The 13,356-nt window shown below is 35.0% G+C and overlaps 2 protein-coding genes across 2 annotated transcripts in view; one reads left to right on the forward strand and one right to left on the reverse strand.

The window, feature by feature from the left end:
* The window catches only part of LOC133333464 (peroxidase), a 30,240-nt gene extending 21,080 nt beyond the window's left edge, over positions 1–9,160 (reverse strand). The window contains exons 1-3 of the mRNA XM_061541782.1: positions 9,090–9,160; positions 8,864–8,946; positions 5,101–5,191 (exon numbers count right to left, since the gene is read on the reverse strand). Coding sequence (XP_061397766.1) covers positions 5,101–5,191; positions 8,864–8,946; positions 9,090–9,160 — 245 coding nt within the window. The remainder of the gene's footprint in view (positions 1–5,100; positions 5,192–8,863; positions 8,947–9,089) is intronic.
* A 294-nt stretch (positions 9,161–9,454) lies between these two features.
* On the forward strand, positions 9,455–12,734 carry LOC133333466 (uncharacterized; the record flags this gene model as incomplete). Its single annotated transcript, XM_061541784.1, has 5 exons — positions 9,455–9,568; positions 11,784–11,975; positions 12,035–12,367; positions 12,432–12,561; positions 12,649–12,734. Coding segments are annotated over 5 exons (855 nt in total), but the record flags the coding sequence as incomplete, so codon positions are not given.
* Between the last annotated feature and the right edge of the window lie 622 nt (positions 12,735–13,356).

The following is a 13,356-nucleotide window of genomic DNA, read 5'->3' on the forward strand; positions in this document are numbered from 1 at the left end:
TGGAAAATACATATGCGAATTTTGTAACAACAATGTGTCGGTAAGTCTGTCTACAATTAAGAAACAATGAAATGCAAAACTAGTCGCAATGTAGTGAGTGGAAAGTCGTCAGTTGTTAGCAATAGAAACAGTAGTCAACTAAACGCTTGCAAAAATAACAAATATTAATCAAAGAGATAGAGAGGAAAAATGAGCGCAAATTGTGGTAATGAAGAGAGAAGTACGAAAATAGTTGTGATATTAATGAAATGTTTACATTTGTTTCAATATTGATTTTCCAATATTTAGAATTTTTACTTGTATTCTAAGCAAGGTACCAATACCAATAACTGGGAGGTATTCCCTTATTTTGGTAGGAAACTGTTACCCAATGCAATGAGAACTCAAAATACCAGAATAGAGTCAATGCCCAATATCCAAATTATTTAAACAAACGTCTTAGGTGAATATTTCGATGTTTAATCAAAGCTGGTATTTTACACAGGTGTTTTATTGTCAATTTAAGATATTTTACTGATCTTCTAGAGGTCTTATGCCAGTCATCTATAAATAGACAATTGTCCTTAGGTCTTTTATATACAGAATATCCAATATTAAAACAAATTATATTTCTTATGGGCAGAAGATCCTCTACAGGCCCTCTAAAGGTAGGATACCTTATTAATAGTTTTTGTTATGCATAGAAGAGGTACTATTTTTAAAATATATTTTTTAGGTTCTCATTTCATTCCAAAAATGATCCCATCGTGCATGTGTCTTGTTAATACCAGTTTCATCCTCTTCTGGTTTGCTAGGTTATTTGCAATAAAATAAACAAAAAATAGCTAAAACACTTAACTAAAACCAATTTTTTGGTAAACAACTTACTTACCTACATAAGCAAAGATTCACAAAACGCTCCCCCCTCTCAACAAAAATAAATACATTTAATCGGCAACCACAACTAACGGCCAAAAACCCGAAATCCAACAACGTCGGTGCTTTTTCAACAACACATCTTCCATCTGCACTCTAATCTCAATCACACAGACATTTGTTAGATTCCGCTTCGCTTCACAAAACGGAGACAACATTCCCGGCAAAAGAAGAAGAAAAAAACAACGCTAAAAAGTTTAAATGCAAGTGGCGACTGAAGTGCAACAACAAATTTGTTACATAATATTTGTTTATTTATATATTTTCGTCTTTAGTTATTTTCATTTATTTTTTTCCTCTAAATTTAATTTGTTGTTACTTCTTCATTGGCCGATGTTGGTTAGTTTGGAAGTCATTGGAGGATGTTGACTCTCAACAAACAAGGTTCCACAAAATCAAATGCATTTTGTTTGAATGTTTTTTTTTTTTTTTGAGGTTTTAGTAAATCACAACAAAAAAATTGTTTTTTGTTCCTTTTGAAGAGTTATGTTCATCCGCCTGAAAAGTTTGGTCTTTTGGCTGGTAAGTTCATTTGTTGACTTCAACACTTGTTGTTCGCCATCAATTTGGCATTGATGTTTTTTGGGTTTCCAATACTATTTTTTTGTGGGATTGCTTTATTTGATGCATGTTGGATCTGGGTGGGCGAGTTAGTTAGTACTGGTTATTTGTCATCAGGAAGTCATAAATTATGTAGGAATAACCTATTGAATTGTGTTTTTTTTTTTAGTTTGACTTAAGTGGGAGTGTAAATTGAGGAAAAAGAACTTTAAATGGAAATTCGATTTTCGGAGGGGATTATTTTAGAAATTTATGGGGATTTAATAATAAATAAAAATTGCGAAAAATACTTTTAATTTTTCTTAATAATTTCCATAGTCGATTTTACAACTAATTGAGAGTATTTCCTGATGGGGAGACTTTTGGTATAATGAGAAGTGGCTAACGTGTGAGTCCATGTGATTAACAATATTCATAGGTATCAAATGATATTCATATAAGTTTAATGGGTAGGTTTAAACCGATACAACAATCGTGTCTCCTATGTGAAAATTCAGTTTAAAAATTTAGCGGTCCGGATCTGTATCCGGCGAATATAATTTTATTAATGTGTTTTATCTTTTATAATGTACAATTTATTCGAAATTTATTAGTGCACGTATATATAAGATCAATATACAATACATTGGACATTTTGAGCACGTTTTTAACCAATATTATTAATGTATCACATATATTCATACCCATAATATATAAATTAACGATTTCCATCTATATTGATCAAATTTACTACATACAAAATCGCTTTGAATGCAAAGTTATTATAATCATGAGAGATGCTAGTTTTTTCAAAAATGTAAACTTTTCATTAATATCAGTACTATGTTCCTACTTCGGTCTATTTTATCACTATTTGCGCGCATTTTTCTCTTGTGCTCATCTTTCCCTCTCTCTTTGACAAATGTATTCCTTCTAAAAAAAACACAACCACCATTAATTGTTCGGCTATGTTTTGTTTTGGTATCGTTCACAACCTCTCCCCTTACTTTGTGTTTGTTGTCTTTGCAACAGTTTATTTGACTACTGTTTCTGTGGTTAACAACCGCTCACTCGATTGTGACTAGTTCCACATTCCATTGTTTCTTTATTTTAGACACTCTTACTGACCTCTGCATTGCTGTTACAAAATTCGCATATGAATTTCCAAATTATTTCGATATCAAACAAGTGTTAGTTTGATATATTGTATTTATCATATATACAACAAGTGTTGATACGAACACTCCAAAGTTGTTTTTTCATTTTCGCTGACAAGAAACCAAAGTTCTATGTATTGCATTCATAAAATGCAGAAATTCCGCCATTACGAATTATTTTTTCTGTGTATAAACACATTGGAGTCCTTCTATGACCCCTCTGGCGTATCCAGAACTAATTATTGTCATCGGAACGTTAGACTTTTTGCAAGCATTAACGTACTCAGTACTATTTAAAATAGGGCCATGTTTTGTGTTGTTTACAATGCATTGAAAAAAATCTATTTGCCAACAAAACATTTGTCATTACGATCGCAACAAGAGTGAATCGATGAACATAAATCGTTGTACGACAAAGAAGCTCTATTTTGTAGCACTGTGAAAATCCCATCTAATGAATTCAATTATGGCCGGCACTTGCTCAGAGACAAAGGTCGTAAAGATCGTTCGAAGACGTCCATTGTGCCGTAGTTTGTAACGCGACATATTGGTCCTAGACCCATTTTAGTATACCGTCATATCTGTCTAGTATAATTTGTTAACACGCTACGATGCATCAATCGTCACAAAGTAGCATGTAGATTCAGTTCTAGTCAATGTTTCAGTAATGATCGGTTAATATTTAGGGGCTGAAAATTACCAAAAACTTAATTTTGTTTGTTTTTCTGGTCGCTCTTTAGGCCATAATTGTGACCCAAAAACCACGAAATTTTGCACAAGAAATGGAATCTGACTAAAAATAATAACCATGACTGTTTTCATGAAGATCGGTCAATATATAGCGGTTCAAATGGACGAAGACATTTATGCGAAAAAATCACCAAAAAATTGCGTTCTGTGGTGTAGAAGATGAACATAGACCAAACATATTGGTATTATACATGAGAGGAGTGATTGAACTTTAAATTGATTCCAATTATAGTGATGTAAATATTTCCAGGGTCAAACTATTATTACCTCATTAAAAGGCGTACATTTCGTGCTGACCGTTTTAAAACGTTGAAGAGTGCGTAGAGAGCTTTTTTATGATCTAGAATAAATCGAATCGATGGAGATCATCCCTATTTTCCAGCATGGTTTATGGTCGAAAATAGGGTATTTTCCAAAAATCCAACCATTTTGTTAATGTGTGTGCGATGTTCATAATAGAGTCAGAAAGGTACTTTTTCGAATGCCGTTGAAAGCATGCTGGGCATGCTGGGCAAAAGACGGAATTTTAAGTATGTCAATTAATGTTGTTGTTCTTTGAGTCTTCAAGTACCTATGCACGCCCATTTGCCATCCGGTTGAAAATCATAAAAATTTAAATTTGAGAAAGGGGGTCCCTTTAAAGGAATATCCTTAATGAAATCAAAAGAATAGCGATTATTCAAAGAATATAACGTAAAATTTTTTTAGAGTCTTTGAATTATCCGACTCAAGTCAATATTTTACTATCCTCCCCTCGTATGGTTTTCATAATATACCATATAGTATTCCAATTTTTACAAAGAAGTTCACTTTACCATTCCATTGTCACGTGCTATAGCTTTTGACTTTAGTTAACTGGATTTGAAAATCGATACAATAAATGGAGGATTGTAATTTTTGGTTCGAAAATTGAAAAGAAGACTGTCGCTTCAGCAAACAATTTAAACGTGACATTAATACTCTTCGTCTTTTTCATAAATGTCTCATTAATGCAGACATGAGCACAACGGCTTGATATTTAGTTCATGTCTCATTTATTGACAAAAAATGAAAATATAGGTAACAAGATGATGTTAAGGCAACACTGTTTAATTTTTGAAGGAATAAAAACAACAAAATACACAGTGGAGGAATTTTGATTAAAAGTTAATTAAATAATTTTGGACTTATTTTTTTCAATACTTGCTAAAATCATTTGGGTATTAGATGTGGGAGCTGGTTTTCTACAGCTAAACTAATTTGAATACATCAATCATTTAAAATTGCATCATACGTATATGTTTAGGGGTATTTTATTCAAACAAGTGTATGCCTTGCAGCTTACATAACACATATGTTAACTACAACAACAAAATCACTATTATCAATTAATATTGAACACCAAAAACAACTAAACAAAAAAAGTTATTCCAAAAAATAATTGTATCGAAATTACACCTTTGAACACAGCTTGATTGCATTCATTTTGGTTTTCTGTGGAGGCCTAAAACAAGAATTTCTGCCGAAACTTTCAAAAAAGTCAAAAACAATTTTCGTTATTAGCACTAAGTACAAAATCATTTGTGGTGGGTTGGCAAAAATTTCTTGTTGAAACATTTTTCGGATTAAATAACTTTTCAATGAACGTAAACTATTAAATTTGGTTTTTTATATGTTTGCCATGTACCCAATTTAAAAACGATTAATATAACATCATAATCACCACATGATAGCAAATATATTTTTCTGCACTACTTACGTTCTGGCCAATTGTATGGAAATATCCAATAAGAGTTCACCAACGGTGGCAATATCTTCAGCCTTCCAATCACCTTTGGGCTGGGAAACATCTGCAAGAGATAAGAAATTGAAACAAAGATTAATTAATCGTTTGTGATTAATGATAAATTGATATAATTTTGAGTATGTGGGAAAGTCAATTCAAAAGATCAATGTACCTTAATGTAATGGGAAGAAATTAATTTGAAAGAAATCTCAAAATTTCGGAAACTAAAATTCTGGAAAAATTTACATTTTATTTCTATATCAATAAGTTATATATGCTGATAATAGTAAAATTTATTATACTTCAAAATAAGAAAGTTCGACAACTACTCAAGTAAATGTTACATAGGGGAGACTGTTGCTCATTCGGCCCTTTTTGTTTAGAGCTCTATATCTCAGTAATTATTCAACATATATAAAAACTTTACGGCTGATTTTTGTCCTCTGATACTTAATTAAAAAACTAGTACCTAAAACATATAAACAATTAGTATTATTTAAACATTTTTACAGTTTTGTAAAAAAAGTCAAGATCTGCTCCAACCCGGCATTTAATGGGACACATTCGGCACCATAGTCATAGCCTGGTAATTATCATCGCTATTAGTCTGATTGAAATTCAGACCCTCTAAAGGCTCTATTTGGTTTTAATACGCGACACAATGTTTGGATTTTAGGGCTATATTTTCTAGCGGCGGACGTTGACATCTCAAGGTAGCACACTCCATCAGAAATAGGTTTTTCTGTCCCATTTTCGTCAATACAAGCATATTTGGTCTTATATATGTAATTTCGAACCTTATTAAAGGATTATTTTTAAAGACAAACTCAAAAACATTTTAAGGAATTAATATTGCACTATCTGTCTATGTGACTCACTTTAAGTGCCGAAAATGCGATTGCCGTTTGTGCCCCAGTCTCCTCTACTAAAAACTGAACATAACTTGCTCCAAATACGCATTCAAATTATTAAAATTTACACAAAAATTTTTCAAATTAGAATTAGCAGCTACTCCTTTCTATTTGTTGTAAGGGTAGTGTATTTCTTTGTACGGATTCTGAGTTTCACAATTAAAGGAAAATCTGAAGATACAAACGTTTTTGTTATGTTTATGTTTGCAATAGTAAATCTTCTACACATTTATGTAGAATTTCCTTTGGGTTCTGTTATAGTAGCTACTCCTTGCCACTTATTGTAAGGGGAGTGTATTTCTTTGTAGGGGACACTGACATTTTTACGATTTTCACAAGAAAGAAACAAATCCGCAAGATATAATGGGAATCTCATGATTGCTATAGGAAACTAATAAACTGTAATATATTTATGCAGAATTCCTCCTTGGGTTCTGTTATAGTAGCTACTCCTTCCCATTTATTTGAAGGTAAGAAGTGTATTTCTGTGTAAAAGAATGCTGATATTTTTATGATTTTTGCAATTGAACTATCGGAAGATCCAAACGGGTATGCCATTTTGCGGCAGGAAATTATTAACCCAAAAACAAAAAAAAAGATTATGTAGAATCCCTTTTTGGGTCCTGTTATGGTTTCTCCTTCCCTAATGAATTTAATGGAAAAGTGACATTTTATTGCCGACCTATTCATGACTGGTGTTCAGATGCTGGTAAGGATAATGCACCAGCTGATTAGTACAATTTGGCTAGAGGAGTGCATGCCCAATAATTGGAACCTCAGCATCCTGGCCCGTGCACAGAAAAAGGAGACAAGACGATATATGCCAACTATAGAGAAATACCTCTCCTTGTCTTCGTATATAAAGTGCTATCCAGCGTACTGTGTGAATGACTGAAACCAATGGACAATGACATTATTATACCATACCAATGTGACTTCAAACAAATCCACCATTGATCAGATTTTCACTCTGCGAATCCTGGAAAAGACCCACGAAAACACATCGACATATTCCCCCTATTCGTCGACTAAAAAGCTGCATTTGACAGCTACATCTGTTCAGAGGTATTTAAAGGACCTCTCGGAGCCCTTCGGTACCGAACGAGGATTCAGACAAGGTGACAGTTTGTCGTGTGACCTGTTTAACATCCAGCTGGAAAAGGTCATACTAGAGGCACAAGTGAACAGACATCTCTCCCTGTACACCAAACAACACATATTACTCGCATACACCGATGATCGATATAATGGGTCGAACATTGTGAGCGGTAATAGACCTTTGAACAAATTTAGAAGAAGTCTACCAAAGTGGGTCTGACAGTAAACGCCGAGAAGGTCAAACTGACGTCCAGTAGACTGGGACCAACTGTGGAACTTGAGAAGTACAGTTTCGAGGTATTTAAATATTTTTATATTAAAGATTTTATATATTGGTACCGCCATAAATAATACCACCTCTCGCCAGACCAAAACTCACACTCTACATGACGCTGATACTACCCATGCTATTATATATATCTGAAGCAGCTCTTGTTTGAGAGAAAAATTCTCCGAAAGATCTATGAACCGATCTGCGTTGACGGGGAATATCGCCGTCGAATGAACCATGTCAGACATTTCAAGCTGGATGAAGATGGCCAGCTCAAATGGTATATAAAAACGAACTAGCTGATGGTTCATGCATAAGGAGAAGGCCACGAATTATATGGAAAGATCAAGTGGAAGACAACATTGCCGAACATGGTCTTTCAAATTGGAATAACTGCACAAAAGACCGACGAGCCAGGAAATCTTTTTTTTATGCTCGGCTTATGGAACAACCGTTATGTGGATGATGATGGTTCTGTAAAATGTCTTTTATCTGAGGAATATGAATATATCCCCCACAAAATCAACAGCCACACTGTTCACCACATTGACGGCTGAAATGAAGCTTCCGCTGAACATAATGGTCGATGGAAAATTGATTCCAACTACAATCTATACTGGGTTTAACGTTCGCATCTAGTCGTCTGCGCAACCCACTGCTTTATGTGATAAAGTGATATGTGGGAACTATGTCCTCAAGTCTCTAGCCTGAAGCACATGGGGCGCTGACAAAGAAAGCCTGTTGACTTCTTAGAAAACAATAGTAGTCTATGCGGCACCAATGTGGTTTGCGAATGTAAGAGATACGCAGTGGAAGAATATCCAGACCTGCTATAATGCGTTCCTGAGAACCATGTTCTACACCATAGTATGGAGGGTATATGAATTTTGTTTTTCCGTTTGTAACTCATGGAAATAATCATTTCCGACCCAATAATGTATATAATCTTGATCAGCGTAAAATTCTATGACGACTTAGCCATGTTCGTCTGTCTGTTGTAATCACTCTAGCGTCTAAACGAATATTTTTTTTGCACATAGTTGTCTTTGGTCTGCAGGCAGGTCATGGTCTCTATCGGTCCACCTTTAGGCACAGCTCCCATATAAGGGTGCTCCCCAATTCTCGGTATTTTGGGGTTCTTGATATCGTGATAAAAAACTCAAACCTGATGATGATGAAATATATCGGCCAGCATTAGGCATCTCCCCCATATTATGATACCTCCTGAAGGAAAGTAGTAAGATACAAAACTAAAATATTGGGTTCGAATTTGAGCTATATCACATTTTTCACTTGTTCCTATACGCTTTTTATTTATTTTGTTTTAATTTCTTTGGTATTTATTGTTTATATTTCAAGCCACATGCAATTAAAATGTTTTATTTTCTTTAAGAGTTTTACAATTCTTGTTATAAAAATTGAATATTTTCTTTAAACAAAAATAATGTTTACTTACGTATTCTCTTGCGAGCATCCAAATAAGCAGCATTTACAGCATCATATGTTATACAAGTTGAGTCGCCATTTCCATAAGGATTTCTAAAAAGAGAAGAACATAAAACAAAAAATTAGAAAATCGATTACAATACATTTTATTAGGTTATTGTTTCATTTAACAGCAGTAAATACTTCTATTTCTTTTATCACATGTGACCAGACTCCTCCCGCCCCCAAACACCAACTTCAGACACAGTCTATCAACACCCACGCACATTTCACTTTCGCTTGCAATCAATTTGCCGCCTAACGACATAAGGATCAGATAAACGCATTATTAACAATAGAAAGGATTTCAAGTGAATAAAATGGCAATGGTGGTGGTTGCGGTGTTGGCGATGGTGGTCTATACATAAAAATCCTTTAAGCTCCGTGCAATATGCTATACGGTGTTAGTCTTGTTTTGTATTTCTTTGAGAACTGTTGTGAAGTAGCAGTTTATTTGTGATTTTTTGTTATGGAGTGTGCTCGGAAAAAATTGGAAGATATTGTGGCCAAATGTCATACGGAAAATATTGATATTTTGAAAATCGAAAGTATTAATAAATTTTTGCTGGAAAATAAAAAATCATCGAGTCGAAAGGAAAAATGGCTGAAATTTTTGTTTGTGACAAGTTTGCTGACTTATGCCGTTAATTATTATTTTACTGAGCTGCAATCGAAGGTGAGTAAATTTTGATTAAATGTGGAATTATTGAAAATAAGGACTTTAAATGGACTACCTTATAATCGCCCTAAATTTCGATAATTTTGTATGCTACCTAAAAACATTATATTAAAACTTTTCCACTTACAAAAAACATCTGAAACCAATAAATCCTAAGGGATTCGAAATAGCATATGCTCAACTCTGTTATAAACTGAGAAGTGTTCTCCCTTTAGAAGACGATCAGCAGCCACTCTTTGAGAAGACATTCTGAGAAAAATGCCCAATCTTATGAAAGAAGACCTTTTGGTCGCCTATAAGACGTCCTTTGGTTTTATATAATACGACCTTTTGGTCTTCTTAAAGAAAATATTAAGATTATTAGTCAAGGAGAACACCCTCTGGCCTTCCATGAAAAGACCTGCAGCCAGTACTTGAGAAGAAATTTTAGAAGTATATAAAAAAATCTTCTGGCTGTCTATGGGAAAGCATTCTGAGAACTGTTCTAGCTTTCTACAGTATGTTCCAATAAGAGGTGTAATTTTGATGCAGGGGGCAGGGCTTCTGGTGTAGACCTTAGCTTCACTTGGCTCCAAAGGAAGAAGTCGCAATATCTTGGCGGCCAATTGTGATCACTAATTGGAGAGAAAAATAGTCCAGAACCTTTCCCCGTAAAAGAGCAATAGTTTGTTTGCCAGTGTGGCACTTAGCTCCGTCCAATCCATTCACTGTAATTGTTGATTTAATCTGATTATCGATAATGTCAAGTAAATTATCCCGCACGAGCCCCAGATTCTACATTTTTGCTTCATCATCGACGTGATATGGCCTTCGTCAATCAAGATGATTTTTTCGTCGAGACTGAAGAGTTTTCGACTTTGAGATGGAAATGGGCTTCGTCAGTCAAGATATATTTTTTGATGGAATTTCGTATCAATTTCATGGATTTCAAAGAAACAGTCAGCAAAAACACGACGTTGGTGGTGATCGGCAGGCTGAAGTTTTTCTGTTAACTGAAATTCATAAGACATCAGTCCATATGCCAAGTAAGCTATAATAACGTTTGTCGAATGCATCCAAAGAATGAAGAGAAATGAATAAACCTAGGCTTTTTCTAAGGACAGACGACATATTACTTTTATAGATCTTCTGACGAGAGGCATACAAGGTATTTTATAGGTACATGTCTTTGTACTACATATGAGAATAAATACCTTCTACATGTCTTTTACAGAACGATTTACAGATCTTCTATGAACAGAAGACCTACCAAAGGTCTTTAATAGACAGACGAACTTCTCCATGACTTCTCTACACAGAAGACCTCGAACAGGCCTTCTATAGTATTATAGAGACAGATGAACCTCTGAACAGAAGATATATCACTGCCCTCCAAATTCTAAAGGACTTCTATAGACAGAATACTTTAACCAGGTATCATAGAGGCAGATGAACCTCTGAAAAGATCCCATAGACAGCCGCGCCTTTTCCTAGACATAAAACCTCGTACAGGTCATCTATAGATATAAGGCATACCACAGGCCTTTTCTACATAGACGAATTCCAATAGGTCCGCTAAAGACAGAAGGCTGTTTTTTGATCTTCTATAGACAGAATATATTCTACGAGTTTTCAAAAGACAAAAGATATTCTATAGACAGAGGAATACTCGTCACACGTCATCTACAGATAGACGAAATTTTCCAGGTCTTCCCTAGACAAAGGACCTCCTACAGGTATGTAAAAGACAGAATATGTTGTACGGGTCTTCTATAGACCGAAGAAGTAACAAAGGTCGTTTATGGACCAAGGTCCTCTGACAGGCCTTCTAAAGACAGGCGATGTCCTATAGGTATTTTCTGGACAGAATAATGCCTATAGGTCCGCAAGAGACAGAAGACCTTCTACAGATCTGTAGAGAGAGATAGACTATATAAAGATTCTCTAGAGACAGTATAAATTTTACGAGTCTTCCAAAGACAGTAAACTTTCTACAGATATTCTATGGGCAGAATACCTATCACACGTCTTCTATAGACAGACGAAATTCTTCAGGCCTTCTCCAGGCAAAGAACCTCATATTGTCAAATTCGACTCATATACTCCAACTCCGACTTACTTCGCAATCAGAACTCTTAATTACCCAATATTTGTAACAAAATTAGAGATGCCACATGGATAAATTTCAGAAATCGAACTTTATTTACTTTTGAGTTCCTCAAAATATTTCCAGCGATGTACCTTTCAAATGCCAACCCTAATGCGTTACGCCTTTCGTCCCCCTGAAAGTTGTACCTTCTGTGAAAATGTGGATAAAATGGAGAGGGTCTCCAATATAACACCACTGGAATTTGAAAAGAAATATGCATATTCTGCCAGACCAGTAATAGTGGAGGACGCCACCAAAAATTGGACAGCATTGGAGGTATGTAAGGAGAAGGTGTTTACACTTTTTTTATTAAATTTACATTGTATGTGTTCCAGAAATTCAACTACTGGTATTTCCACGATGTCTACAATAATGCTCAACGCAAAGAAAAAATATTGGATTGCCAATTTTTGCCATACAAAACGGGATTTCGTGATATTTTCGAAGCTCTAGATATGCCGGAGAGTAGAGTGGAATATTTCCAAAGCAACGATGTTCAAGGTGATGTACAAAAACCATGGTATTTTGGTTGGAGTAATTGTAACCCCGAGACGGCAGAAGAATTTCGGCGACACTATGGAAGACCGTACTTTTTACCAGAGACCTCTGAAAATAATAATGTGGATTGGTTTTTTATTGGACCAGCCGGGCTGGGAGCACATATGCATGTAGGAAAACTATAAAAACCCCAAAAGTTATAATAATTTATAATTCTTGAATTCTTCCTTACAGATCGACAATGTCCGTTTACCTTCGTGGCAGGCCCAACTCTCTGGCAGCAAACGTTGGCTTTTGGCACCACCACCTGAATGTTACTTCAAATGCAAATCCTTTGATGCCATTGTCAATAAAGGCGATATAAGTAGGTTTTCGATTTTTTTACTTCTGTATTCAATTTGAATATTTTTTTCTAAATTTTTAATTTTATTTTTCTTATTTTACATTCTAGTTGTTTTGGATACAAACAAATGGTATCATCAGACATTTGTGCAACCAGGTGAAATAAGTCTCACAATAGGTGCGGAATATGATTAAATTTAAAATTTGCTTTCAAACTTAAAACACGATTTATAATAAAACTAACAACAACACCGTGTACTTTTATTCTTTTTATTTTTGTATAGAAAAGGAGAGGAAAACATTTCTGCATGTTGGCGATCTTTGACCCCAGAATATGTTTTTCGTCGTTGTTTTAATAAAAAGGAGCGGTTTACTTCAAATTCATTTAGTAAAAAGGAATTTGAGAGCGCTTAGATTTTTATACCCTACACAACTATGTTGTCAGGGTATTATAGCTTTGTGCAGCCCCAAATGTTTGTAACGCCGCGAAATATTGGTCCTAGACCCACCTTTAAGTATACCGATCGTCATATCTCGACTAGCTGAGTCGATCTAGACATGTGTGTCCGTCCGTCCGTCCGTCCGTCCGTCCGTCTGTCCATTATAATTTGTAAACACGATACAGGCCACAGTTATGGACCAATCTTCACGAAATTTTGCATGTAGGATGGGTTCTGGCCAATGAAGACCCCTATTGTTTTTGGAAAAGATCGGTTAATATTTAGGGGATGAAATGGACCAAATACTAAACTTTTGTCGGTTTTTCTTGTCCCTCCAGAGGCCGCAATTATGGCCCAAACACCGCGAATTTTTGCAT

This window comes from Musca vetustissima, unplaced genomic scaffold (genome assembly GCF_032173495.1).
Source record: "Musca vetustissima isolate MV318-11 ecotype Yass unplaced genomic scaffold, APGP_CSIRO_Mvet_v1 utg48603, whole genome shotgun sequence".
In the NCBI taxonomy this organism is placed as follows: domain Eukaryota; kingdom Metazoa; phylum Arthropoda; class Insecta; order Diptera; family Muscidae; genus Musca; species Musca vetustissima.